General features: G+C 45.1%; 1 protein-coding gene across 1 annotated transcript; it reads right to left on the bottom strand.

Moving 5' to 3' along the window:
* Positions 1-817: 817 nt before the first annotated feature.
* Positions 818-26,031, bottom strand: LOC147628966 (uncharacterized). The gene is made up of 8 exons (XM_086812146.1): positions 25,680-26,031; positions 25,138-25,595; positions 24,824-25,021; positions 23,648-23,920; positions 3,171-3,273; positions 2,941-3,059; positions 2,122-2,325; positions 818-2,047 (listed from the first exon to the last, which is right to left on the bottom strand). The coding sequence occupies exons 2-8, from the start codon at positions 25,429-25,431 to the stop codon at positions 1,190-1,192; spliced, it is 2,049 nt and encodes a 682-aa protein (XP_086668272.1). The 5' UTR covers positions 25,432-25,595; positions 25,680-26,031; the 3' UTR covers positions 818-1,189.
* Positions 26,032-26,896: the final 865 nt, after the last annotated feature.

Genomic DNA, 26,896 nt, shown 5'->3' with positions numbered 1-26,896 from the left:
ACAATTCCTGAGACAGGTAGTCAGCCATGGGAAGATTTCTCTTGGCCATGAGCTAGAATCTACATATATGTTTGGAAGGCATCCGCCCACATTGTGTAGCACATTGAACTATAACACATCAAGCTAACAAACACACACGCTTCAAAAGAGTACTCAACGAATCCATATTTCAACTAGAGGAGAATTTCTCCGTAAGCGGTTTGCCTCTCAGACAGGGTGACGGAGGAAATGGCAGTACCAAAGAGAACAGACCAGTTTTGAGGGACGTTCGAAGATAAGGTAAGAGGAGAATAGCACTCTGAGGAAGAGGAGCATGCTAAAATAATAGTTTTGTTGTTTAAATTCAAGAACAAATAGAGTTTGCCGACATTCCAATGCATCACTATCGACTTATTTTTCTATAAATCTTTTCCAAGTCCTAAAGGAAAATCTCTATGCTCAACTAAGGGCAAACGTATAATGCAAGTACTTTTGTTATCACAAATGCATCATATCTCATCTCTTTCTTCAAGAACACTCAAGTTGTTGTTGAGCTGCTGATTAAACTCGTCTGCAAGCAATATGCTATGCAATGCAAAAAAGACCAGTCTCTTGTGACTAATTTTTTCTTTGTTATAACAAAATAGAAATGACAATAGTACAGTTCGAGTACATGAAGAAGTTGGATCAGCATAACACTTCTAAGAGACTTCACACCCACCGCCCACAATGGTACGGATCATCGTTGACACATGGAAAGGCCACAAGCACATCCCAACAAAGCTACACTTGTCAGTAAGGTGGGAAACATTGCTTGTTAGGTAAGAAATATGAGGACTTTGTAGAACACTTCAAATCAGTAAGTGACGATGTATTGCAATCCCGTGTAGAGGATTATCTTACATTTGACTACAGCATGGAAAGCTGAGTTAAATTGCATATTAAGTTCAAGAAAAAAAAACTTTAATGCGCTCTATGACCACATGACCCAATCGGACCAAATTCTTGGTCACTCCTGTACATAATTTGCATGGACTTCAAAAACTGTAATTACACAAAACTGACCGACCAGCCTGCCTTTTTAGAGAGGCCATATAAGATCAGAGAAACATTTAATCATATCAATAAATCAAGTGGCCCAGTTGACATGGGCGCCTACTCAGACACTGCTATAGCAGCATAGCATCATTCTGGACTCTGCTGCACATGGCTATTGCATGTCTTCCTGAAGCATCATCTTGTTCTCAAGATCTTTAACCAAGGTTTCCATCATCCTTTTGTAGTTTGGCATGAAATGATCATTGATCATGGCACGCGAGAGGCGTACCTTGCCGTAAAGGGTCCGGTCAGTCATATACAAGCCAACCTGAGCAGGCCTTTCCTCTGAGGTTGATGCAGTGGAGGTACTCTCCTCTTCTACTTCACCAGTTTTCTCGGGATCAAAGGCAAGTAGGTGGATGATTCGACCTGGTGGAAAGAACCTGTTGAGCTCCCTTCCTTGGGCTCTACTGTCTGTGACAAAGCAGCTGCTGCCTGCCTCGGCTGCTGTTGCCGCCACCTTATCCTCCTCCTCTTGTGTCAACTTCCTAGCTACCTCCTCTTCCTCTTGCCTTTCTGTGATGCATGCTTCCCGCTGCCGATCTAGCTCGCGTTCCAGGTGTTGTAGCAGATACTCCTCTGTAATCTCTGCCGTATCATCACTTTTCTGACTCATCGGCAACCCATCGTCATCGTCGTCGTCCTCCTCATCGTCAAACTCATGATGATGATTGTCATGTATTTCAGCATCACAGCCTTCATCCCTTGGATAATCTCCATTGTTTGACCCAATAAAGCCATGCTCATTCTCACTATTTGACCACCTGGATGATAAGATAAGACCCTCCTTTTCAATCAAGTCCTCCTTTAGCCCTTCCCCTCTTTCCACCATTTGATCGCCAGCTTCCAAAGGTGAGTGCGATGCCACTGTACGGCGACGGGCACCCATACAAGACCAGCCAGCAAGTCCGAGAGATGGGTGGGTTTTGACTACGGCCTGTACAACAGTCTGAGCCCGTTTCATCACAACCTACAGCAACACAAAATATCTGCTTAAGTACTGGCTATCTACACAACTCTAAATCTTAAACCAACTGATCATACCTGTGTTCCATTTGAAACAGGCCTCCATGCATTGGCAACCCCAGCTTTTGCTGCATCTCCTAGATAAGGATAGAATGGTCTAGAAGCGCTCGCAATTGATGAGAGACGATTGCTTAGGGCTGATGTGGAGCGTAAGACGGATTTCAAAAACTTAACTCTTTCAATTTGTTCGCGTAAATCGTTAAGCCAGGCAGAAGCCGTAACCTATTGAAAACAACTAGAATCTTGAGCGATCCGCGAGGAAGGTACTAGAGTGGCAGCAAAAGTCATAAATACGTACATACATGCATAAATACATGCACAAATAAGTGCGTACATACATACACACACGGAGACATACATACACATACATACGCTTACAAACACACACCTCCCCCCCATACATGTGCACATACATACATACATACATATGAATGTTAAGGTAGAATACGTGCGTACATAAATACACACGTGCATGCGTAAATCACATGAATACATACACAAATGCATGGCAGCAAAAGTGATACATAAATATGTACGTACATGAATACATAAAGTAAATACAAGCACATAGACGTGCGTACATACATACACATACGTACGCTTACAAACACACCCCCCCCATACATGTGCATACGTGCATGCATACATACATACATACATATGAATGTTAAGGTAGAACATACATACACATGTGCATGCGTAAATTACATGACACAAATGTGTGTTCATACATCCACACATGGAGACATACATACACTTACAAACACACCCCATACATGTGCATGCGTGCATGCATGCACCCATACATACAAATGGACCTTAAGGCAGAATACTTACTTCTCTACGCAGATCATCCATAGATGCAGCAGAAAAAGTTGGCACAAGATCGGATCCATTGACCACCGTGGTAGTGAAAGATTTTCCTGATTCTGCCAACTCCCATGTCATACATGCCGCTGGAAGTGCACAAAAACACGGGTTTTAATAAAAGTAGAAATGACTCCCTCTTTGCTGGACTCCCAAAAACTTCGTTTACAAAAATAGCCAACGCAAAAATTTTAACATACCCGGAGCAAAGCAAACGCAACAAATTGATGAAAAATCTTTCCGTTCACGAAGTATGTACGTGAGCAATGCAGCCGTGCCACCTCCCAAGGAATGACCGACAATCTGTCAGCAGAAGACAACAAAAGATTCACATGGGCAATGTGGATACCCCAAGGAATAATAAAATTCAGGTTTAATTAATATAGATAACAAAAATGTAATGTATGGAATCTATTTTTATATATTATACTTAAGTAAACCCTGGGTTAGAAATGAATTGAATTTGCGAGGTAACCATGATGCCTCAGATGAGAACTGCGGGGTTATCTTTCATGAATATATATATACACATATTGCGCTTGCCCCAGTCAATGTTAGGCTGGTATGGATGAAACCACCTCATGCCTAAAATCACGTCTACACCTGTCAAGGGGGTGTATGAAATCACGCACGAAAGCCTCCTTCTGGATCATTAAAATAATGCTATGTGCGTATGTGCCAAAAATGGACGTCAAATGGAGTCAACTCCAAGTGACTCTACTGGACAACTCAATCAGAGATAACATCCTTTGTACTGCCGCAATCAAACAAGACGACGACCTGCTGGTTTTTATGAGACCCCGTTTAGAAATGAATTGAATTTGCGGGGGTACCCATGATGCCTGAGATGAGAACTGTGAGGTTATCTCTTTCATGAATATACACACATTCTGCTTGCCCCAGTCAATGTTAGGCTGGTATGGATGAACCACCTCGTGCATAAAATCACGTCTACATCTGTCAAGGGTGTGACTATGAAATCACACACAAAAGCCTCCTTCTCAGTCACTAAACTAAAGCTACTACGTGCTACCGACGCATGTCTGTGCCAAAACCGGCTATGGCCGTGTCGAGTGGAGTCAACTCTTAAGTGAGTCTACTGGGCAACTCACTCAGAGATAACCGCATAGATTGCATCATAGCCATGTAGGTATCCATTGAAAGCAAGCGGAGGGACTGGAGTAGAGGCTTGTTGTAGAGATACGTGAGGCTCAAGCTACTCCATGTCTACCTCGGACTGCTCTTCTAGGTTACTCATAGTGGAAAGCTTCGGTGTTCGTGTCCGAACATGGGAGCCACTCTCTCTCTCAAGCCCCGCAAGCCCATCTTGACCTATAAGCATAGGGAGGCATGAAGAAAAACACGACGGCCAAACACCGAATGGGTGGCCAGCCCCATCTATTGGTGGAGCTCGGAGCTGTGAGCCCCGCCCTGCCCCACCACCCCCCCCCCAACAGCCGCAGCCTCCACCTGCCCACCTACGCTACCCCCCCTGTTTGCCTTCGCTGCCCCTGTTTTCCCCCCTCCTCCCCTTCCACCTTAGCTGCCCTCCTCCACGCTTCCGCCAACGTGTCCCCTCCCTGCTCGTTGCTCCCTCCCGTGTGTGCTCCGCCTTTGCTGCCCCTCCCCAGCGCGCTGCCACCTAGCTCCCCCTTGCTCACACTCTCCCCCCCTCCTCTTCTTCCTCTCCTCTCCCCTAGGCCTATTCCCTCTCCCTCGTCTCGCTTTCAGCTCTCTATTCTTGCCTCGTCACCTCCGTTTTCAGCAAGCAGTTTGCTTTCAGTTCTTGGTGTAAGCCTAGCGAGGCGTGCAGTGACAGACTCAACCATGTGTCCAAGAGATAAAAATATAAAGAGAGGGGAGAGAGAAAAGGGAATGGGGATCTTGCACAGTACACCACATTGAGCGTGAAACAGGCTCAGGAACAATCCACGGGCACACAGGCCAGGATCAATACAATCAATGAATACAAAACAAACAAATATGTCAAATGTAGGATATCCAAGTCGATGTCGATGTCGACGCACAAGATCTCTGATGTTGAGCACACCACGGGAATGACCCACAAGTATCTCTCACCGGGCTAGTACCAGATCCAATATCCAAATCCAATGGATCCCAAGTCCAATGAATCCAAATCCAAGTCCAAGTCCAGTCCAAAATCCCAATCCAAAATCCAAGCTCCATGTCTAAGCTCTGTGTTCCATGTTCATGTCCAAGCTTCATGCCCAAGCTCTATGTCCAAGTTCTTCATGTCTATGCTCAAGTTGACGCTTCCATGTCCAAGTTCTTCATGTCTATGCTCAAGTTAACGCTTCCATGTCCAAGCTCTATGCCCAAGTTCCATGTCCAAGCTCTAAATCCACTCGCTCATCCCATGAATAATCTCCACAATTCCTATAGCCTTGTCGATGATGAAAACCCTAGAGAAGCTCTTTCTAGCAAGAAAACTGATATAAAACCTATTTTAATGGTTTTTGGGCGATAAAAACCGCTAGAAAGTAGTTTTTAAGGTTTTTGAAATTTCTCTACGTACACGCGTCCATATTGTCTATGCATATGCCCATACAAGTCTAGGGCTAACCGTACATGTGAAAAGCAAGTTGGAGAAGGTGTTGATGGCCAAGAAGAATCTCTCCATGATCATAATGATGCCCACACACACTCCACGATCTCCTTCAATCTTCAATGATCTCTACAAGTGAAGTCCAATCCTTTTTATACTTGTAAGAGATCCTGCTTTTTGCCAAAAAGCCTTCATACTTTTGCTTTGCCTTTTTATGCTTTGCTTTTCTCGTTTTGCATTTGCTTTTGCTCTTTTTACTTTTATTACTAAAATATTATTCAACTTTTGGTGCTTTGTTTTTCTGGCTATAAGGCCTTGCTTTTTGGCCTTAGAGCTACTTTTTGAGAAAACGGCTTTTAGCTTTTTGGTCCGGCTCAGTCTCCTCTTTCCAATGTTGCCCTTGGCTCATGGTCAACCCTATTTGACTTTTTGCTTATTCCTACTTTTTGACCAAGAATGGTGCTTTTTCTTAATCAATCCTTATGGACCCTGTCCCCATGTCTTCTGCCACCTGTCTGGTGTCCGGGCATGGATTTCATTATGTGAAATAGAGCTAGGAGAGCCAAATAGTTACACTTAGGCATATTTCTCCTTCGACAAGCTTCAGCCTCTTTTGGTCTTCACCCCTCAAGAGGACTCCATGGCAACCACTCCGTCATCCCCGATAAAGATCGTCGTCCCTTGCCTATTCTTTTCAGAAGCGGACCTCTAGCTCCTTGCTTCAACAGTCGCATCCTTAGAGGCCTCCACTCTAGTATGGAAGATTGTTGGTAGCCGCCCAGCCCACGGACACCTCAAGGATCTTTTACAAGCTAACCTCCTTGGAGCGCCTGTATCCATCCTTTGGGGCATGGCCACTACCAGGTTGAGTTTGACTCGCCAACAACGTCAGATAGAGTCATGCAATGAAAACCGGCCTGACGGGCGGTGAAACAAACACTCGCAAATAACACTTCAACGCCATTGAGGACCTAGAAAGGAAAACAAACAGGGGGAGCTAGAGTGCTCCTGCAAACAGTACACGGACACCGATTGGTCCCAAAACGCAGTGGCGCCCCTTGCGGTATTTCTTTAATTGATATAAGAGCTTTGATTACAATAAGGCTGGGAACTCAGCCGTCACAGTAGAACTCCTGAAGCCTGCAAATACCCTGCATCATGGCTTCATATCCACTCGGCATCCACAAACAAGTCCAGCCATTGTTCATATCGAAAGACTCTCTCACATTGAGTCCGCATACAGAAGCTTTCTCCCATGATCAGGGCTGCCACAACCATCCATAGCCTCTCACACTATGAACAACATCACACCCTGACACATCCAGTGCTTCTACATCACAACACAGACACCCAAACTGTCTCTCAAAAGAGAACTCGTATCACAGCACAGCATACCATACAGTCGACACACCTATACCAACCTTCTCTACCTTCCAAGGGTACTATCCATCTCTGTCATGGATTCCCTGTCCCCTGCCCAATCAGTAGCAAGGCTGTACCAAACATGTGTCCATTCCTGTACCTTCTGTCTGCATGTGACCTGTCTCCTAGAGAAACCCAAAAACATGTTTCCTCGAGAAACCTACGACTTGTTTCCACATGAAACCCTTGGGCTTGTTTCCCTTTGAAACTTCTGTCCTGTTTCCATACAGAACCATTCATGGCACCATTCAACAACAGTGCCAACAACAACATACATCTAGTTACCTGTTCCCTCATGAAACATCTAGCAACATAGAGATGCCCATAACTGTAGGTCCCTCTGTTCCTTTCTAGCAGGAAGAAAACAATCTGCTCCATGAGCACGCAGCCATGCGAGCTTGCATCACTCCCATGCTAAGAAACATAACCAAGTGACCTGTACTTGCAACCAAAAACCCAAGTACATAGCTAAATTTGCAGCCAAACAAAAACAGCCCATAAACAGTCCATAAACAGCCCCGAACCCAAAGCAAAGAGAAGCTGAAAGTTCCATCAGTTGAACGCCATCGACATGATGTCTATGTTCATGAAAAACCAGCCCCTCCTTTCTGCAAAAACATGGCGTCCTCCAAAAAGCACACACCTAGCTGCCTGTGTGTCTAGAGAAACCAACCTGTAACCTGACTCTTGTGCCAAAGAGCATGAGTTTCAGCCCTCTGCGCCTGCAGTCCAGCCCACCTTCTGTTCTGCAACCCAACAGTCACCAGATAAATAAGGCACGTGTGCTACCAATCCAGCCCACCTCCTGTATTGCAGGCGTACACCTGTACCTGCAATCGTACAGCTGTACTTGTAGTCGTTCACCTGCCTGCGCCGCCTGAATCTGCAACTGCAGCTGCCTGACCTGCGCCGCCTGTACCTGCAGCAGCATGTACCTGCAGCAGCCGTACACTGTACCTGCAGCAATCGTACAATTCTGCACTGGTTCTTCTGTGCGCAGTCAACAACCAGCAGCCATCATAAGCAGCCGACTTCTCCTCTCTTCCACGCATGAGAACCAGCACCCTTCCCAAAAAGCTAGATAGAGGGAGAAGAGAGTTGTGGGCCTCCAAAAGTGGAGTAGCCTCTATAAATTGCTTAGTGGCCTCCTAAGGTTTTAAAACCTTTTATAAATTAAAGTCTCTTTGCCCCCTTCACACTTGGGGTTGTCCACACATGGGCTTCCTTTTTGACTCCAACCTGATGCCATTCACACTGTCCACCATGTCCCCGTGCACACCTGCATACTGTCCAGAGAAAAACACAGGGTCGTGACATGCAACTAAGCCCCGTCGCACTGCGTACAACCCAAGCCTTCTTTGCGAGGTGGCGGCATGGCTTCTGTCACCAATCTGGGCATGTTTCAATGTGAATGGCTCTGGGATTACAGGATGCCTAAAAATAGTGCAAGTACTAAGAACGGGGGGAATTCCACCCTGCTTAAATCATGGATGCATGTGAATGCATTAGTGGATTTTTGCTAGAGAATGATGAGTATAAAAGGGGTCTAAATATTTAAAAAGTACAAGCTTTGGGAATGGGGGATTATCCTGGAATACAAAGGATCGCACCCATCTCTTTAATTGGGACATGTGGCAAGAAAGTGGATCAAAGTGAGACAAGTGGCCTCACACTTGTCAAAAAGTGAATCAAAATGAGACAAGTAGCCTCACACTTGTCACTACAACTTTTGTGTGGCTCTCCACTTGTCATCATAGCCTTCTCTTTCCATTTGTATATGGATAATCCAACATCTCCCGTGGAGAGAGTAAGGTCCTCAAAGCTTATCCATGTTATTTTCTCCTTGGGTAATAAAATACTCCAAAAGAGGAAAGGGGGGGAAGGGGGGGATTTCGGCCTCTATGCAGTGTCAATTGCGTACATCTCTCTTTTACAATTTTGTGGATTAAGTGGCGTATGTGTTGACGTTGTGGCCAATTTCAGTGTTTTACATTAATGGTCAAATGTTTTACGAAACCCTTGCGTGTTGAGCCCCTGGGGCACCCAAAGTTACATTGGTATCAAAGCACATGCTTTCTTGGAAGCGGAGGCTATCTATGTCTACGCAAGTGATTGTTTTATCTTATTACTTGAGCCTACCTCTGATCCAAGGTGTGTGGTCAGAGCACCTACACGGAGTGCAAGTGGTAGAGTGGAAATGACGCCTAGTTGGCAGGGGACTTATGTCGACACCAAGGGTCATGTGGACTGACGCCTTGTTGGCAGGGGACTTATGCCTACACCAAGGATCAGTAGACTATTATCTGGTATTATGGAGACTTATTTTGTCTCGCCCATTTATTTTGGAACATGATTATGAAATTGAGACTTGTCTCGTCCATTTATTTTGGGACATGATTATGATATTTAGACTTATGGGGCTGCTTTGTCTCGCCCATTTACTTGTGACATGATTATGATATCTAGACTTATGGGACTGTTTTGTCTTGCCCATTTATTTTGGGACATGATTTTGATATTGGTATTATGGAGACTTATTTAGTCTCACCCATTTATTTGGGACATGGATTCTTTCACTTATATTGGATTTTTGAGACTGTCTCGTCTCGCCTACTTGATGGGATATGATTATATCTTGGATATATGGCTTGAAGCTTAAAGTTGCGGACAACTTTTAAGAAGCTGGGAAAAATGTCACCAACCTGGACATTTCCCAATATGAAAGGGGTCTAGTGTGAAAGTGTGCACAGAGCGGAAGCAAAAGAGCACTAGAGTGTGTTGAATACAGAGTGCGAGAGAGAGAGAGAGAGAGAGAGAGAGAGAGATGGAGCAACTATGCTGAATATACTGAAGTGGTACAGTCCCACGCAAGAGACACAAGAAGTCTCATAAGTGAGTGTCATGTGCACAGTGGGTATCTACCGTGTGCTATACGCATGCAAGACTAGTTTCGAGGCTTGGGGAAGCTTGGAACCAGGCAGGCTGATTGACGAGCTGAGTTAGGGATATACTAACGGGCGGGCACCCAAGTATGGACGGGCGGGCGGCCAAGTGTGGACGCCCGATGACCTGCCAAGAGCCTATAAAAGGGTGGCCAAGGTTAGTTATTGTAATATAGAGAGTCTCGCGAGTTTGTGAGAGCTCTATGGTCTTGGAGCCTGGATCTAGTGCAGACGTGCACCTGCTTTATGCAGCCGAGGCCGGCAGGCAGTCTCGAGGCCTGCGAGGGCAGCTTCGTGACGGTATGGGACGTCACGAGGAGGAGATTGGTCGGTACGTCAACCTAGTTAGCTCAGCTCGTAGCTCGGTGGGGACAGCCAAGACTGTGGGCTCGCCCACGGCTGTCATGGTTGGGAGGTGAGTCAAGCCTGCACCCCCTTGCTTGTTTGTTTGTTTGTTTGTTTGTTGCAGGATTCGAGTTTCGAACCAAGATCGATCACGAGGGGATCCGTGGGGATTTGACAGTGGTATCAGAGCATACCTCGTGAATGAGCAAGTCAGTAGATAGAGAAGAAGAGGTCGAAGAACGGTATGTGTTAAAAACTTGCTGTTTTTCTGTGCATACTGCAGTTTTCAGATTTTGTATGTGTTTTTTCTTCATCAAAGAACCCCATGTTGATGGGAGATGGTAGGTTGAATAGGGTTGATTGCTTTTGCAAAGAAGAGGCCTTGTGTGCAGTCGCATAACTTGCAGGGAGAGAAAACAGAAAAAAAAAGAGAGCGAAAAAGCATGTTGCTTTCGTTGAACGCATGAGCGAGAGAGCACGTGGCTACGCGGGTAGGTGGATGCGTTGGCATGTTTGCAAGCAGTGGCTAACGGCGGGCTGGAGGCGCCTAAGACTAGGCGGCCAAGCAACCAGGCCAGGCCACGTGGCCTTGTGGCCAGGCTAGCGCAGCCAGCCCAGGCGGCGCTTAGGCCAAGCGAACCCAAGCCAGGCCGGCAGGGCCACGCTGCCATGAAAACCCAGGCCCACGCGGACTCTTGCAGGCGGAGGACAGCGTGTCAGCAACAGCCGTCGACGGGCGATTGGGTGCCTGTAGTGGTTGGCGACTGCAGCATGGCGACGTCAGCAGCCGGCAGTTCACGGGCTAATTCAGGAGGTTGAGAAAAAAAAAACACATAAGGAAAGCATCGTTTTTAGTGCTTTCGTTTTTTGTTTTTTTTAGGGGAGTTTAATTTTATTTTTTTTTAAGGTTTAAAAGTCCTCCCCTCTCCAAGGTTTCCAAAGGTGTTTATTTTTTTAAGAAAAGCGAATATATATATCCATATATATATATATATATATATATATATATATATATATATATATATATATATATATATATATATATATATATATTCACGAAAAAAAAACACAAAAGCTAAAGCAAAAGCTAAGCCTAGCTTTTCGAGTTTTTTTTGGCTTTTCGGAAACCTTTATAAAACCCCTCAAGTGGGCTTCTTGCCACACATCTCTCGAGTTCTCAAGTTCTCAAGTTTTCAAGCTCTCAAGCTCTCAAGTCCCGTGCACTTTCATTGTGCAAAGATCGAATTTTCTCTCCACGTACCCTCTTCACGATGTCGACCCAAGAATCAGAGTTGGAGCCCCTCGTGGAACGCGAAGGCTTGCCGGCTACGGAAGGCACTGATGCCGATCTTTTTGACGAGTTTGTGTCAAAATCAGATTTCCAAGAGTTCAAAGTAGCTCTCGAAGCTTCTTCGACGGAACGTCAGGCACAAATCGTAGCCCAGATGCAGGCTTTGCAGAACTCCATCGCTCTATTGACCACTACCCTCTCTACTTTCTCGAGAATGGATACCTTGGCTTCTGCTTTAGGCCCCAATATTACTCCGGAACCGTTCGGGGGCGAGCAAAAGCAGAGAACCAAGGAGATCGTGGACACTTGGCTACACAAGTGGCAAGTTCACTTTCAGTTTCATCCATATGATGATGGAAAGAAGATACAGTTAGCAGCAGGTTTCCTGTCCGGCAAAGCTTTACTTTGGTGGAAGGAACTGAACCCAAAGCCAACGACTTGGGCACAATTTGAAGATATTTTCAAGAAAGAATTCCTCAAGAAAGAGGATGACTACGATGTTGTTGCCCGGTTTTCAGCTTTGACCATGACCTAGCAGCACCTCACTTATGAGGTCTACCTCCAGAAGTTTCGTGACTTGCAGATGAAGGCTACAAAGATGGATCCCACTACTCTTTTGGGGTTTTTCGTAGCTGGTTTACCAGACTCGTACCGATTACAGGTTAAAAATAACAAATGTAAAACTTTGGACGAGGCCATTCATTCAGCTCGTATCTATGATGATACGATGGTCTCTTCCAAGTGGAAACCCGTTACCGAGCAGGGGAACAAGCATAAAAGAAAGTTCTCCGCACCTATGGCTAACACGTCAGAAGGAAAGTCTTCGGACCAACCTTCGAAGAATACAAGTTCGACACCAGCGAAGAAGAAACGACTCCTTAGGGCTCTGAAGCTCAAGAAGGAAGGACGTTGTTTTATCGGCGAAGAAAAAGGACATATGCGTAACGAGTGCCCAAAGCAGAAGGGTACCAAGTCAAACGCAGGACCCAAGCCAAAGGCAGCTAACCAGTTGTCTTTGACAAGTACGTCAATTACTATACTTTCTCACCCTAGTACTTGTTCTGATTGTCTGTTCAATTCTAAGGTATTTGGCATGCATGATCTTCTCCGAGTTTATGGAGAAGTGAATGGCCATAAAATTCACATTCTTTTAGACCCTGGCAGTTCGCATAATTTTGTTAACTACAAAGTTGTGTAGAAATTGAGTCTTGATACGACACTCAGCGACCATACCTATGAGGTACGTCTACCTGCGGGAAGACAAGTTTGGGATCGCAAGGTCGAGATGCTTCCAATCCAGATTCGCTTGGAACTAGGCAGGCTGATTGACGAGCTGAGTTAGGGATATATTAACGGGCGGGCACCCAAGTATGGACGGGCGGGCACCCAAGTGTGGACGCCCGATGACCGGCCAAGGTTAGTTATTGTAATATAGAGAGTCTCGCGAGTTTGTGAGAGCTCTATGGTCTTGGAGCCTGGATCTAGTGCAGACGTGCACCTGCTTTATGCAGCCGAGGCCGGCAGCAGTCTCGAGGCCTGCGAGGGCAGCTTCGTGGCGATATGGGACGTCACGAGGAGGAGATTGGTCGGTACGTCAACCTAGTTAGCTCAGCTCGTAGCTCGGTGGGGACAGCCAAGACTGTGGGCTCGCCCACGGCTGTCATGGTTGGGAGGTGAGTCAGGCCTGCACCCCCTTGCTTGTTTGTTTGTTTGTTTGTTGCAGGATTCAAGTTTCGAACCAAGATCGATCACGAGGGGATCCGTGAGAGAGTAAAAGATAGACTAGGCAAGATACTAGACTGAGAGGCCAGCCCACCTATTTATAGGTGGGGAGTGCTAGCCGATAGGAGACACTGAAGCTGGCCCATTGGAGGACTGAACTGGCCGACTGGGAAAAAACCATACAAGCAGGGAAAAATCCCAAAAAAAATATATAAAATATGGGTGGCCAGCCCACAATCAAGGGCCATGCAAAAGGGACCAAAAGGACACCAGAGATCGACAAAAACTGGGGATGAATGTGCTAACACCCCCTCTCAACACCAGATGCTGAACATACTCTGAGAAGCCGAAGAAGTCATCCTCTATCAAAGACAAAAGAATGCACCAACAACAGGTACCAGGAAAGCTCCACAAGCAATTGCCACAACAACTCAGCTACAAAAGCAACAGAACAAGCTGCCAGGTACACTGCTCCTCTAGAAGAAAACAACCATGTAGGCTGCATCGTGCTGCTCCAAACATCGGTGCCAAACCCAAATGTAAACACAGTGCCACAGAAATCCCTAGAAGCCTGTAGCTCCAAGAAGATAATACCCTCAAAAGAAATAGAGTCCATCTGCTCCAACTCTGTACCAAGAGTAGCCAAATGCTGTACAATAGCATCCACCTCGAAGGTCGGCATCGCCAAATGTAAGAGCTCAACTGCCCCCTCTGAAAACTGATGTCGGGACTCCACAAGCCCAACCAAATCCAAATCCCAATCCTTTAAGCCCTGGAAGTACCACTATGTCCCAGGCACAGTCACGGACACACTTGACCACAAACCAGAATCCTCACACACAGAGTAAGGAAAATAGACCGTAGAAGCAGGCTCCTCCATAGAAGGCAAAGGGACCAGCAACACATCCTGGTCACTGGTTGACGTAGAAAGAGTCGGAGGCGAAGCAATAGGAGACAAATCCCCCTCGAAAGCTGTGAGCAAAGATAACCCATTGTCTTCCTCAAAAACATTACCAGAGATATCATCCTGGCAAGGAGAAGTATGCACAGAAACCGAAGGCAAGGCAACAGGAGAAACAAACTCCTCAGATGCAGTGAGCAAAACTAGCCCACTATCCTTCACTGCAGGAACATCTCCAAAAGAAGTATCCATAAGATCACTAACTGCATAGCACCCAGAAGAAGCAGAAACCATCTGCCGATCACTGGCATCACAATACAGGTCACAAAGCAACTGCCACACATAGAAAGTAGAAGCATCATCAGGAGCATAGATGAAGTGTCGAAGAACCAAATCCTGACAATTCAAGAGGAGAAAGCCATAGATCTGTCCGTCAGTCTTCCTCCACTGACACACATCCTCCGCAAAGGCAAGGTCCGGCAAGCACCGATTCTTGTACAAGAGAAACTCCATCAAACCATAGACCTGAGAATAGAAGTAACCTACAACTTCCATGACTGAAAGTTACCACCATCCAACTTGTTTGCCTCATCTAGAAAATAACAAGAAAGTGGTACGGGAGCCAAATCTGAAGCTATCATCATTGATCCAATTGAAGGCTTTCAGCTGTTAGGGTTAGGGTTTGGAGGTACAGCAAACACAAGCGTGGGAAGCACAGAGAGAACACGACTCTTGTTGTGTATTCAGTTAATAATGTGAAGTACAATAGCCACATAATAAAGTGACCTAAAAGATGTGTTCACATGTCCGGCCATAAAATGTGCCGGGTGGACCAAAACACTTATAAACTGTTTATAAGTGTAACTAAGCTAAACTGGGGGAAAAAACCTCCACTAACTGAAGTAAAAAGTGCCCCAGTAATCTACTGATGATCACTAGCACTCCTTTGGGTGCATACACAGCATAAAACCCAACAAACCCCCCTAGAGTGACATGTGATCACTGTACATCATCCACCAAAAGGAAACAAATTCAAAGCAGTGCGGAATGCTTCGAATTTCAGACGTGGTAATGCCTTGGTGAAGATGTCTGCCACATTCTGATCTGTAGGACAGTAGATCAGACTGATATCACCTGCCTGGAGTCTCTCCCGAACAAAATGATAGTGAATCTCAATGTGTTTCGTGCGAGCATGAAACACAGGATTCCTGGCCACAGCAATGGCACTCTAACTATCAGTGTAGATAGTAGGTGTAGGCTCCTCCACTGAAATATCCATATCAGTCATGAGACGACGCAGCCAAACACACTCAACAGTAGTAGTGTAGGCTGCTCTGTACTCTGCCTCACAAGACGAAGTGGCCACTGTGGTCTGTTTCTTGCTTAGCCAAGAAATGCATGAAGAGCCAAGAAAGAAACAATTTCCACTAGTGGAATGTCTGGTATCAAAATCACCAACCCAATCTGAATCACTGTAAGCGTATAACTGCATGTCACCCCCCTCAGGATAAAGCAATCCAAGAGACAAGGTACCCTGCAAATATCGGAATACACGCTTCACAGCTTGCCAATGTGACAACCGCGGGCTGTGCAGGAATCTGCTCAACTGAGAGACTGCATACTGAATATCTGGCCATGTAGTACACAAGTAAATAAGGCACCCAACAGCCTGAGCATATGTAGTGGCATCAAAGGAAATACTGTCATCTTGTAGTGACAGTTTCATCCCTGGCTCCATAGGAGTGCTAATAGGCTTGCAATCCTGAAATTTAAACTTCTCCGGAAGTTTAGCAACATACCGAGATTGCAACAACCCAATGCCTCTGTTATCCTGCACAAACTGTATGCCCAAATAGTAGTGTACAAGCCCCAAATCAGACATGTCAAATGTCAGTATCTCTTTAAAAGCTGCAATTTTGTCATCATTAGATCCCATGAGCAAGAGATCATCTACATAAAGACTGATGACCAGCAGATCTGTCTCTTCTTTCTTTACATACAAGGTGGCTTCTGATGGACTGTTCACAAATCCTTGAGTGAGTAGGAAAGCATCTATCTTTGCATACCAAGCTCGTGGAGCTTGTTTCAAACCATACAAGGCCTTTTTCAGCCTGCATACTTTCCCTTCATGACCATGTTTTGCAAAGCCTATGGGTTGATATACATAAACTTCCTCCTCGAGGTCCCTATGTAAGAAAGCAGTCTTTATGTCCAACTGGTGACCAACCCAACCACGATGTGCAGCCAATGCAATGACACACCTAAGTGTCGACATATGGGATGTAGGAGCAAATGTCTCCTCATAATCAATGCCCTTCTTCTGTGCATAGCCCTTTGCAACTAGACGGGCTTTGTACCTGTCAATGGATCCATCTGCATGTCTTTTCAACTTATAGACCCATTTAGTACCAATGGCTTTCTTGCCTTTGGGCAGATCAACCAAATCCCATGTTTGATTCTTTTAATAGAATCAAGCTCATCGTGCATGGCTTTATTCCAATGCACATTATCTCGTGCATCCACAAATGAATCAAGCTCATCATCATCCTGTAAACTGGCTGCCATAACCATATTCAAATCCATGATGTGTGCATGTTCATTGGTCCTTGTCTCCCTACGAGTACGACCAGCAAGAGGACCCTCTAGATGGCTGTCCTGTAATGTCCTCAAATATCATCTAGGTATGTGTCTGACCTGTGGTGCCTGCTGCCCCATATTTGGTTCAGCTTCTGGTTCAATTTGCTGCTGAATTTCTGCACCACCTTCATGATTTGCTGGCTGTCCTGTACCCTCATGAGTTGGATCACCAACTGTGGAATGAAACTCCATAGGTAGTAGACCTTCAAACACATCATTTTCAGCCTGATTTGCATCAAAACCAGCCATGGATATTTCTGATTTTTCATCAAAAATCACATCCCGACTAGTGAATATCTTCCTGGATAGTGGGTCATATAACCGGTAGCCCTTGCTCTCACGGCTATACCCAACAAAAATGCATTTTGTGGCTTTATCATCCAACTTCCTCCTCAACTCTTTGGGTATATGTGCATATGCAAGACACCCAAAGATACGAAAATGTGATACCGAAGGCTTGCGGCCATGCCAAGCCTCAAAAGGAGTAATGGAAACCAATGCCTTTGTGGGACATCGATTCAAAATATGACAAGCACACATGACAGCTTCCACCCAAAAGATATGTGGTAGCCTCTTTGCCTTTAGCATACATCTGGCCATCTCCATGAGTGACCGATTCTTCCTTTCTGCAACCCCATTCTGCTGTGGAGTATAAGGAGTAGTAAACTGATGTTTTATACCTCTACTCTCAAGAAAGGAATTCAACATGTGTGACATATATTCCCCCCCTCGGTCAGAACGGAGAGTCTTAACCTTGCATCCTGACTCTGTTTCAGCAAGTGCTACAAAGGCCAAAAATGCATCATATACCTGTGATTTCTGTGTCAAAGGATAGACCCAGCATATACGAGAGAAGTCATCAATAAATGTAGCAAAATAGAAGCAACCACCCAATAACTTCGTCTGCATGGGACCACAAAGATCACTATGTATAAGCTGCAACTTTGCAGTTGCTCGTAGAGCCTGATCACGTGGGAAGGAAAACCTATGCATATGAGGTATAATAGACCTCTGTACTGACAATGCAATGAGTGACAAGGCTTGTGCATCTCTGGCATCCCATGTCTTCTGAGCATTTGTTCTTTGAACAGGCAATGGCTGACCTGGAGCCTGTACCTCTTGTCCTCGTCCACGAGCACCCCCTTGGGGAGGAGTCTCTGGAGCCAATGGACCTGGACGTGGTTCATCACCACTAACAAAATCCCAAAGACCTTTTGCCACGAGCACATTTTTCAACATAAAACTCCACAAGTAGTAGTTCGGGCCGTCCAATTTGTCTTCCTTAGACAAATACGTGAATACATCACTCTGCTGTTGATTTGCCATTATGCCAATGCACAATGTTGTACCTGTGTATCAAAAAACCCAATAGCAAGAACCCTGAAAGCAACTGTACTCCACTGAATACAGTTAACCCAAATATGCTTGCACTCTCAATCCTCTGAATGTGCAACACAATGCACCACTGACTGAGTAGAGCACCAAAAATGGCTTACACAGTGCCAAAATGGCCAAAAATTGCCCAAAATTACTGCACCCAAAACCTTGCAAGAAACCTGTAGAGTTTTCTTTGCAAGAAAGTCTGCCTGTATCTGCCTGAAGATTTTCACAAAGAAAATAAAAATGCCCAAAATTCAAAATATGTAATGCTTACCACTACTGTGCTGAGCAGTAGTATAGTCGACTGTACTGTGCAGATACGCAGCAGCTACAATCGAGGTGCTGTACGGAAGCAGGTACGGAAGCAGTACGGAAGGTGGGCGAACAGGTACAGTACGGAAACAGAAGGCGAAACTGCAGTCGACTGTTGACGTAGCAGAATCTGGTCGGCTGTACTGTGCAGGTACGTTGACTGTACGGCTGCAGTCGTGGTCTGTACGGAGCACTGTACGGAGCAGGGCGACCAGGTACACAGCAGGTACACGTCGTAGGTAGCTGCAGGTTCTCGTAGCAAGTACAAGTACGGAGCTGGACAAGCAAGTACACGGCAGCTGCAGTCGACTTTATGCAGGTACAGTACGGTACTGAAGGCGGCGCTGACTGTGTACGGGCAGGTACAGGTGTACGAGCAGGACAGTAAGCTGCTGTCGGCGAACTGGTACGGGGGGCTGCAGTGTACGGGCTTTTCAGGCGAAGCTGTACGGTCAGTGCAGTACGGAAGGTGGTGATGAGTAGTACGGGCAGGGCAAGGGCTGGCCAACCTGGAGGCTCTGATACCAAATGAAGGCTTTCAGCTGTTAGGGTTAGGGTTTGGAGGTACAGCAAACACAAGCGTGGAAAGCAGAGAGAGAACACGACTCTTGTTGTGTATTCAGTTAATAATGTGAAGTACAATAGCCACATAATAAAGTGACCTAAAAGATGTGTTCACATGTCCGGCCATAAAATGTGCCGAGTGGACCAAAACACTTATAAACTGTTTATAAGTGTAACTAAGCTAAACTGGGGGAAAAAACCTCCACTAACTGAAGTAAAAAGTGCCCCAGTAATCTACTGATGATCACTAGCACTCCTCTAGGTGCATACACAGCATAAAACCCAACACCAATCAATAGGACCAAACCTCATAAGAAAAAAAAACTGTCCAAATTAGAAAACGCTGATGTAGGTCCCTTCCTCCCACCAAAACGCGGCCCTAAGAGGCTGGACAGCACCCGAAAATCCTCCTATAGCAAAAAACGCAAAAGCTTTTGTCGACTGTACCTCCAACCTTGAGGCCACCAGAAGAGGGAAGCAAAAAATGCAGATTTGATATACAGAGAAAAGGCAGCCACACAGGACCTGGGAATATGCTGTAAGAGGGTGCAAGAGGGAAAGGCATCAACTAGGACTATAAGCTTGGGCTCTCAAGAAAAAAAACGCACAATCTCAGAAGAAGTAGTGTCCACCACAGGTACCAAGTTGCCACCAAAGCCCGAGCCACCACAATACCCCCTCTACAAAAGGGAATGTCCACTGGAGAGGAAAACGCAGCCAAAGAGGGGTTGCTGTGCTGAAAAAAACAGGCCACCTAGATCCAAAATCCAAGTAGAAGTAAAACGCTGAGGAGAAAGTTACCTTCTGGCTGCAAGCGATGCAGCCAAACTGAAGGAAAACAATCAGCAGAAGCTGTCCAGAAAACACAGCAAGTAGAAGGCTGCAAATTTGAGAAAAACGCAAAGGTTAAGGGGCTGTAAATAGGGCTGAATCTGGGGCAGCAGATGTAATCGCTGAACCGGGAGCGATGATACCATGAAAGAGTGCACAGAGCGGAAGTAAAAGAGCACTAGAGTGTGCTGAATAGAGAGTGCAAGAGAGAGAGAGAGAGATATGGAGCAACTATGCTGAATATACTGAAGTGGTAGAGTCCCAAGCAAGAGACACAAGCAGTCTCATAAGTAAGGGAGACTAGGCAAGATACTAGACTGAGAGGCCAGCCCACCTATTTATAGGTGGGGAGTGCTGGCCGACTGGAGACACTGAAGCTGGCCGACTGGGAAAAAACCATACAGGCTGGGAAAAATCCCAGAAAAATATATAAAATACGGGTGGCCAACCCACAATCAAGGGCCATGCAAAAGGGACCAAAAGGACACCAGAGATGGGCAGAAACTGGGGATGAATGTGCTAACATAGTGGACTCCAAGACGTCTAAATATTTGGAAGGTACAAGCTTTGGGTGTAACTATTTGGCCCTCCTAGCTCTATTTCACATGATGAAACCCATGCCCAGACAACAAACACGTGGAAGAAGACATGGGGACATGGTTCATATTGTTTGATTAAGGAAAAGCTGGTCAAAAAGCAAGAAAAAGCAAAAAGTCAAACAAGGTTGACCGCGAGCCAAGGGCACCATTGGAAAGAGGAGATTGAGCCAGACCAAAAAGCTAAAAGGCGCTTTCTCAAAAAGCAACTCTAAGGCCAAAAAGCAAGGCCTTAAAGCCATAAAAGCAAAGCACCAAAAGTTGAGTAATATTTTATTAATAAAAATAAAAAGAGCAAAAGCAAAGGCAAAAAGGAACAAGCAAAGCATAAAAAGGCAAAGCAAAAGCATGAACAAGCTTTTGGCAAAAAGCAGGGATCCTCTCAAGTATAACAGAAGCTAGAGCCCTCTCGTTTTGGGCATCAAGCTTATGAAGAGCAAGGAGACCCTCATCTTCATCCACCCGCCGCCGTCGTTCAGCTCAACCCAGCCGCCGCTCAGCTCAGCCACCTCAAAGCCACTGCCACTCAGCTCAGCCACCTCAGAGCCGCGGTCGCTGCCACTTAGCCACTCCAGAGCCGCTCTAGCTCTGCCCAGATCCAACCAACCGCCACCCAGCTTTGGAAGCTTGAACTTGGGCATGAAGCTTGGACATGAACATGGAACTTGGATATATAGCTTGAGCATAAAGCTTGGGCATGAAGCATGAAACTTACACATGGAACTTGGATATACAGCTTGGGCATAAAGCTTGGGCATAAAGCTTGGGCATGAAGCATGGAACTTGGATATATAGCTTAGGCATGAAGTTTGGGTATGAAACATGGAACTTAGATCTGGACTTGAACTTGGATCTGGACTTGGACTTGGACTTGGACTTGGACTTGGATTTGGATTCATTGGACTTGGATTCATTGGATTTGGATTTGGATATTAGATTTGGTACTAGTCCGGTAAGAGATACTTGTGGGTCATTCCCGTGGTGTGCTTAGCATCAAAGATCTCGTGTCTTGACATCAACATCGACTTGGATATCCTACATTGGCATATCTGTTTGTTTTGTATTCATTGATTGTATTGATCTTGGCCAATGTGCCCGTAAATTGTTCCTGAATAAATTCATAAAAGGGAGCGGGGTTTGTTTCCCACTCAATGTGGTGTACTGTGCAAGATCCTTGTTCCCTTCTATCTCTATATCTTTATCTCTTGGAGAGATGGTTGAGTCTGTCACTGCACGCCCCGCTGTTGGGCTTACAGTGGTATCAAAGTAGGATTTCTCTTCAAGAAACGTTCTTGGGGTGACAGAGCCATGTTGAGAGAAGAGGGAAACCAAGGGTCTAATGAAGGGAATAACTATCAAGCCGATCCAGGACTTCAGGATAAGAACCAGTGTCATTACTCATGAGACCGCAACCATGTCATCAAAAGAGTACCATGACTTTCAGCAATTCAGACAATTTCTCAAAGATGAAGAATTCCTTGCTTGGAGAACCAAGAGGGAATGGGACCAAACAAGGGCTCAAATGTTTGAAGATTTCATCAACTATCGAGCCACCGAAGCCGAAGGAGTTGAAGCTACTAAAGCTTATCTCTCATAAGGATCTAAAGCTACTTGGTCTATTTCTCATGGAGGAGACAACGAGGCTACTCATAGGCCTGCTATCTCAGATGCCGCTTCTTCAGAACAGTTAAGGAAAAGAAGGGACACTTGGCTGCAAATTGTCCCGACAAGCCAAAGTAAGAAACCAAAGAGATTGGAAGATCATCAGATTGACATCATGCCAAGAAGCTCAACAAGAGGAGATTATGAAGCAAATGGCCGAGCTATTGGAAAAGGGCTTGATTAGACCTAGCTCATTATCCTTTTGCTCCCTAGTCTTATTGGTTCAGAAAAAGGATCGTTCTTGGCGTATGTGTATTGATTACAGGGCTCTTAACACGATCACTGTGAAGAACAAGTTTCCTATTCCTTGCATAGCTACCTAGACGGTCAAGACAATTCTTGTTTTACTTTCATTTTCCAATTGGAGATTTGGTGTTTGGCACCCCATACTTGTTCATCACTCTACATTCCTTAGGGAGGGTCGGCCCATTCCGGCCCTAGTGTGGTCTCTTGTGCATTTTGAACAAGTGCTGGAAGACTGAGTGTGTCGCGGAATCGTCTTTTCAATCATTTTCATGGTTTAATGTTTAAGCATATTTAAGTGACAATTTTAAGAAAACCCAGTTTCATACTTACACTTGAAACATGAGGAATAATGAGCGCCAAGGATCCTTAATATTGAGGCCTGGCAGCCCCCTACAGCTGGTCCGCCAGCCCTACACATCCACAACCAAAGAAAATGGGGGGAAAGTAGGGTAAACTCCCCTTAGTCTCAGCCAATCCTGGACCTGACCTCCTGCCCATTGCTGCCAGCCCTTCCTGTTTGATGTGAAAACACACCAAAACTAGGTCTTCAGCCCTTCCACTGTCTTGAGGATCCTAGACCTGTTCTGCACTGTGTCCGGTGCCCAGCTTTAACCTAAAAAGTTGCCTCGACCTTTGTCCAATGAATAACCCAAATGGGTTATAATTGTGTGCGGGACAACATACTAAGTGACACCACGTATGTTTTAGACCTGATGGCAACTAGCCACTTGTCCCTGGACTAGGGCTCACAACATGCTCAATGCTCATCCAAAAGGTAACTTGATGGTGTACTCTATGGCAACCCTAGCACAGCAAGTGTATGTGTGGAATTAGCTTACACACACATCAACAACAGAGAGGAAACGCAGAAGAGTCAAGGTGGATAGACAGCATATATATTATAACTACTGCCTCATCTTTAGAAACTCTCAAACCATTAAAAGATTTACATAATGGAAGTACTATCTAGTGTGCAAGCCACATGAGAGGTAAAGAATTTGGCAGTGATGTTGTGGCACTTCCAGAAGAGCACCCAATGTGAGAACAATCTTGGAAGAGGGAGATATATCCTACATAATTGATTTTAATTGATTTGATAGACGAAATATAGAAAGTAATTTTAAAGTAGGTGTATAAGAATACTTGACTAACATCCATCTTCACCAGTCTTTAAATATGTATCTTACATATAAAGGTAGAGAGAGACAAAACACAACTCATTTTAACCAAAATGAGTGAAAAATAAGCTTGATCACGTACCTTAAGCTTATATGTCGGGTGGTCATTCTGGGCCTGTAACAGAACAGGAGTCGCAAGCTGGGCAATCCATCGTGCAGCTGCAACCATCCCGCAATGCGCATAGCCAAGAACAATATTACTGACACCACCTTCATCAAGAACCGTATGATGAAATGGAACCACAGCTCCGGTTACTGCTGTTAGCGTGTCTTTTACACTATGTGTACCCCTTACTAGCAAAAGAATACACTGCAGCTTATCATCTACCAAGATTGTAAAAGCCGGCTTCAAAAGCTGCATAATTGGACAAAAAGCACTGAATTAATCTCAATTTATTTTTGCCCATCTTCTAAGTTGTAGATTTGATCAGGCTGCAGCCTTTCTGCATACAAATTAACCATACTTTGATAAACAAAAGTATCACAATTGCGTTCTAAGGACCATCCAAGTTGGAGAACAATCATGTGTCCAGCAAGTAAAACAGCCAGAAATCACACCTGCATGATTGATCAAAAGATGGCAGGAAAAAAGATGAATGTTGGGACCTTGAAGGCATAAAAACATGCATAAGACTGGTCAGATGCAAGTGTGCAGCAAGCTGATCAACTCTGAAGGGACTGAAATTGTCCATAATTGAGGCCTCCACGCTCCAAGCCCCGATGAACACCTTGTACTATTCTTTCCTACAGTCTTGCACGTTTACTCACCATCAATGAAGCAAAAGAGTCCAAGGAAAAAGGATGAGAAGGGAAAAGAAAATGGGGGGTTGTTGATATTCAACATCTCTAACCAACAGAAAAGATCCCTACAGCTCAGTTCAGAGCCCTGTTTCCAGACATATACTATGTTTACAGTTCACTTGCTAGTTTTCTAGTATCTACAACCAATGCCTTATTACCTCAGCTTGCATTTACATAGGCTTCACTCTTATATTTGACACGGTCTCTGTCTTCATTTGTCAGTGACCACCCCCTTCCCTCCCAAGCACCAAAGAAACAACTAAATCCATGCTTTAAGAGGAGAGGAAGTGGGGCTTTACCCTGCATCTCAGCCATACATGCAGTATACACAAATCGGGGTGGCATGCGGCCCCTTGTGATCTTTTCTTGATTCAACTAACTTGTTCACATATGTTACATCTATTTACAACACAAATGCGAGATACATTCAAAAGGACGTGAGGAAAAAAGAGCATACCCCTGCTTTAGGTTCTTGCAGGAGTACACAATCCTGTGAATATCCTGTAGCCTCCAAAAACAGTGGGAAAGGCTTCTTGGAGAAATGAATGCATGCCGTAATCAAGGTTAACAGCTCCTTCAATTCTGCAATAACCTCTGGACCTCTCAGCTCATGGCTGCCTTCACCCGCATAGACACTTGAAGCTTGTAATTGGCCCTGCACAATGGTACCAGCCACATGAACCCTACGGAATCCCCAACAACATCCACAATCAAGCTGTCAAAGTCAGTTTTCATGTCTTCATTAAATGAAAGGCAAGAAACAACAGTTACCTGACGTTTCATTAAAAAATTGATGCCAAAAGCTAAATCCACAATAGGCCATTTCCCCAGCGTCTCTGCATAAGTAAACCTTAGAGTCTCTGACAGAGTAGCTATGGCTTCAAACCATGTGGAAGGAGCATGCCGAGCAAGCCCCAGCCTAACTCGTGCCCTGCTCGAGTCTGTGGTAGAATTCAATGTTCCATCCTGCAGTATCTCCGGGCTGTTGTCGGAAACACGCCGCCGAAGCGCGTAGTATAAGAGAGCCGCAGCTCCTGCTGCAGTTGCCATTGTTGCAGTGGCCATGATAGGCACTCAAAACCATGTACGTTTTATGTACGCAACTGATGATGGGATGTATGTAAATCACAATCTTCCTTCAAGGATCAGAAGAAAACCTAGTGTGTGACGGGTATGCTTCTGATATCAACTACCACTGATCTCATATGTGGGCTCACTTCATGTACATTCTGGGCAATGTGTTAACCTTTGAGTGACTATTAGATAAACACAGAGATATCTTCCCAAAGAAAAAAGGCGGGTAGGAGGTTTACCTGTGTTTGCAAAAAGCCGATCAAAAACCATAAATAAGTAAATGCAAGGCTTTCTTCCCCCCCGTTGTTGCTTTCTGCTTTACGCTTTTTGCTTTCCTCCCTTTTCCAGATTTCGAAGCCTTTCAAAACCCTAAACCTCTGCGGCTCTTGTCGCCTCTGATCTCCGATCCGTACCTGCGCTCCGTGCAGAAAACCTCTGTTGCAACAAACGGTCCTGCAACAAAACAAAAATCTAACTATATTCACCAGCGCACCGCTCTTCTCTCTAAGGGATTTTGCCGATCCTGCAACAAACCCTAATTTCAGATCCTGGAAAACCCTTCGCTTGCAAGGAAATATGCCGTTTTGCTTCTTTTATTACTAGCGCCGACTATGAATTTGTAGAAACGCACCAATCATAAGCCGTGGAAAATGGGAATCTTTTTAACAAATTAAAATGTGTGTATATTTTTTGTTTATATGCCACATCATCTTCGACACGTGCCAGCTGGAAGCTGATCGATACCCCCCTAAGGCACAAGAACAGTTGAAGCGGTGCAAAATTCAATAAATGATGTGATTGGTTGATGGTTGTCTTATATCTGATGGTGTGACCACAACAACAAACACTAACCATCCCAGATTTTGGGCACAAGGTGGCTTCTTAATCTTGACGGGCGCTCCTCTGATACTTGCTCGTCTCACAACATATTCAACACTTGAGGGTGCAAAGGGAGGGAGAGAGGGAGGGGGATACTGTTCACATAGGGGAAGAGGAAAACACTTCTTGTCGCTTTGAAAGAGAGAAAATGATAATCTATGAATGGCCGAAAAGGCCCATTGAACTAATCATGACACAAGTGCATGTACCATAGGACATCTCCTAAATCATGAAGATGAAAAGTCGAAAACCTCCCAGTAGATTGTGATGGTCATGTGCAGTGTTTGTATATCAAAGCCTAAGAGGGTTACACAAATGTTTTAAGACCTCGTTTCTTGCTATGGAGAAGGGGTGGCAAGCCGGGGGGAAAGAGCATTCACTACCACAACTTGTTTGCATAGGGAGAGAAGGAAGAGAATGAAATGCCCATGGCTACATCTAAAATTTTTATTAAAAAAATTAAAAGGAAAAAAATAGTAATCTAGCTATAATCACATCTATAACTCAAGCATATGATTTATCCCTCACAATTATGTGCATGTTGCTTCTCCAACAATGCAGCCAACGCCCCCCTTCC

The sequence above is a fragment of the Cibotium barometz genome, chromosome 18, assembly GCF_041138505.1.
Source record: "Cibotium barometz isolate CiBa-2024 chromosome 18, ASM4113850v1, whole genome shotgun sequence".
NCBI classification, from domain to species: Eukaryota; Viridiplantae; Streptophyta; class Polypodiopsida; order Cyatheales; family Cibotiaceae; genus Cibotium; species Cibotium barometz.
This window is presented reverse-complemented; position numbering and strand designations above follow the sequence as displayed.

Excerpts from the sequence above, each read along its gene's own strand:
- LOC147628966 (XM_086812146.1), bottom strand. The coding sequence starts at position 25,431 with ATGGCCACTGCAACAATGGCAACTGCAGCAGGAGCTGCGGCTCTCTTA. Across the intron at positions 3,060-3,170 it reads TTGCGTTTGCTTTGCTCCGG|CGGCATGTATGACATGGGAG; the intron begins GTATGTTAAAAT and ends GTGCACTTCCAG. Across the intron at positions 2,326-2,940 it reads TGGATGATCTGCGTAGAGAA|GTTACGGCTTCTGCCTGGCT; the intron begins GTAAGTATTCTG and ends TGTTTTCAATAG.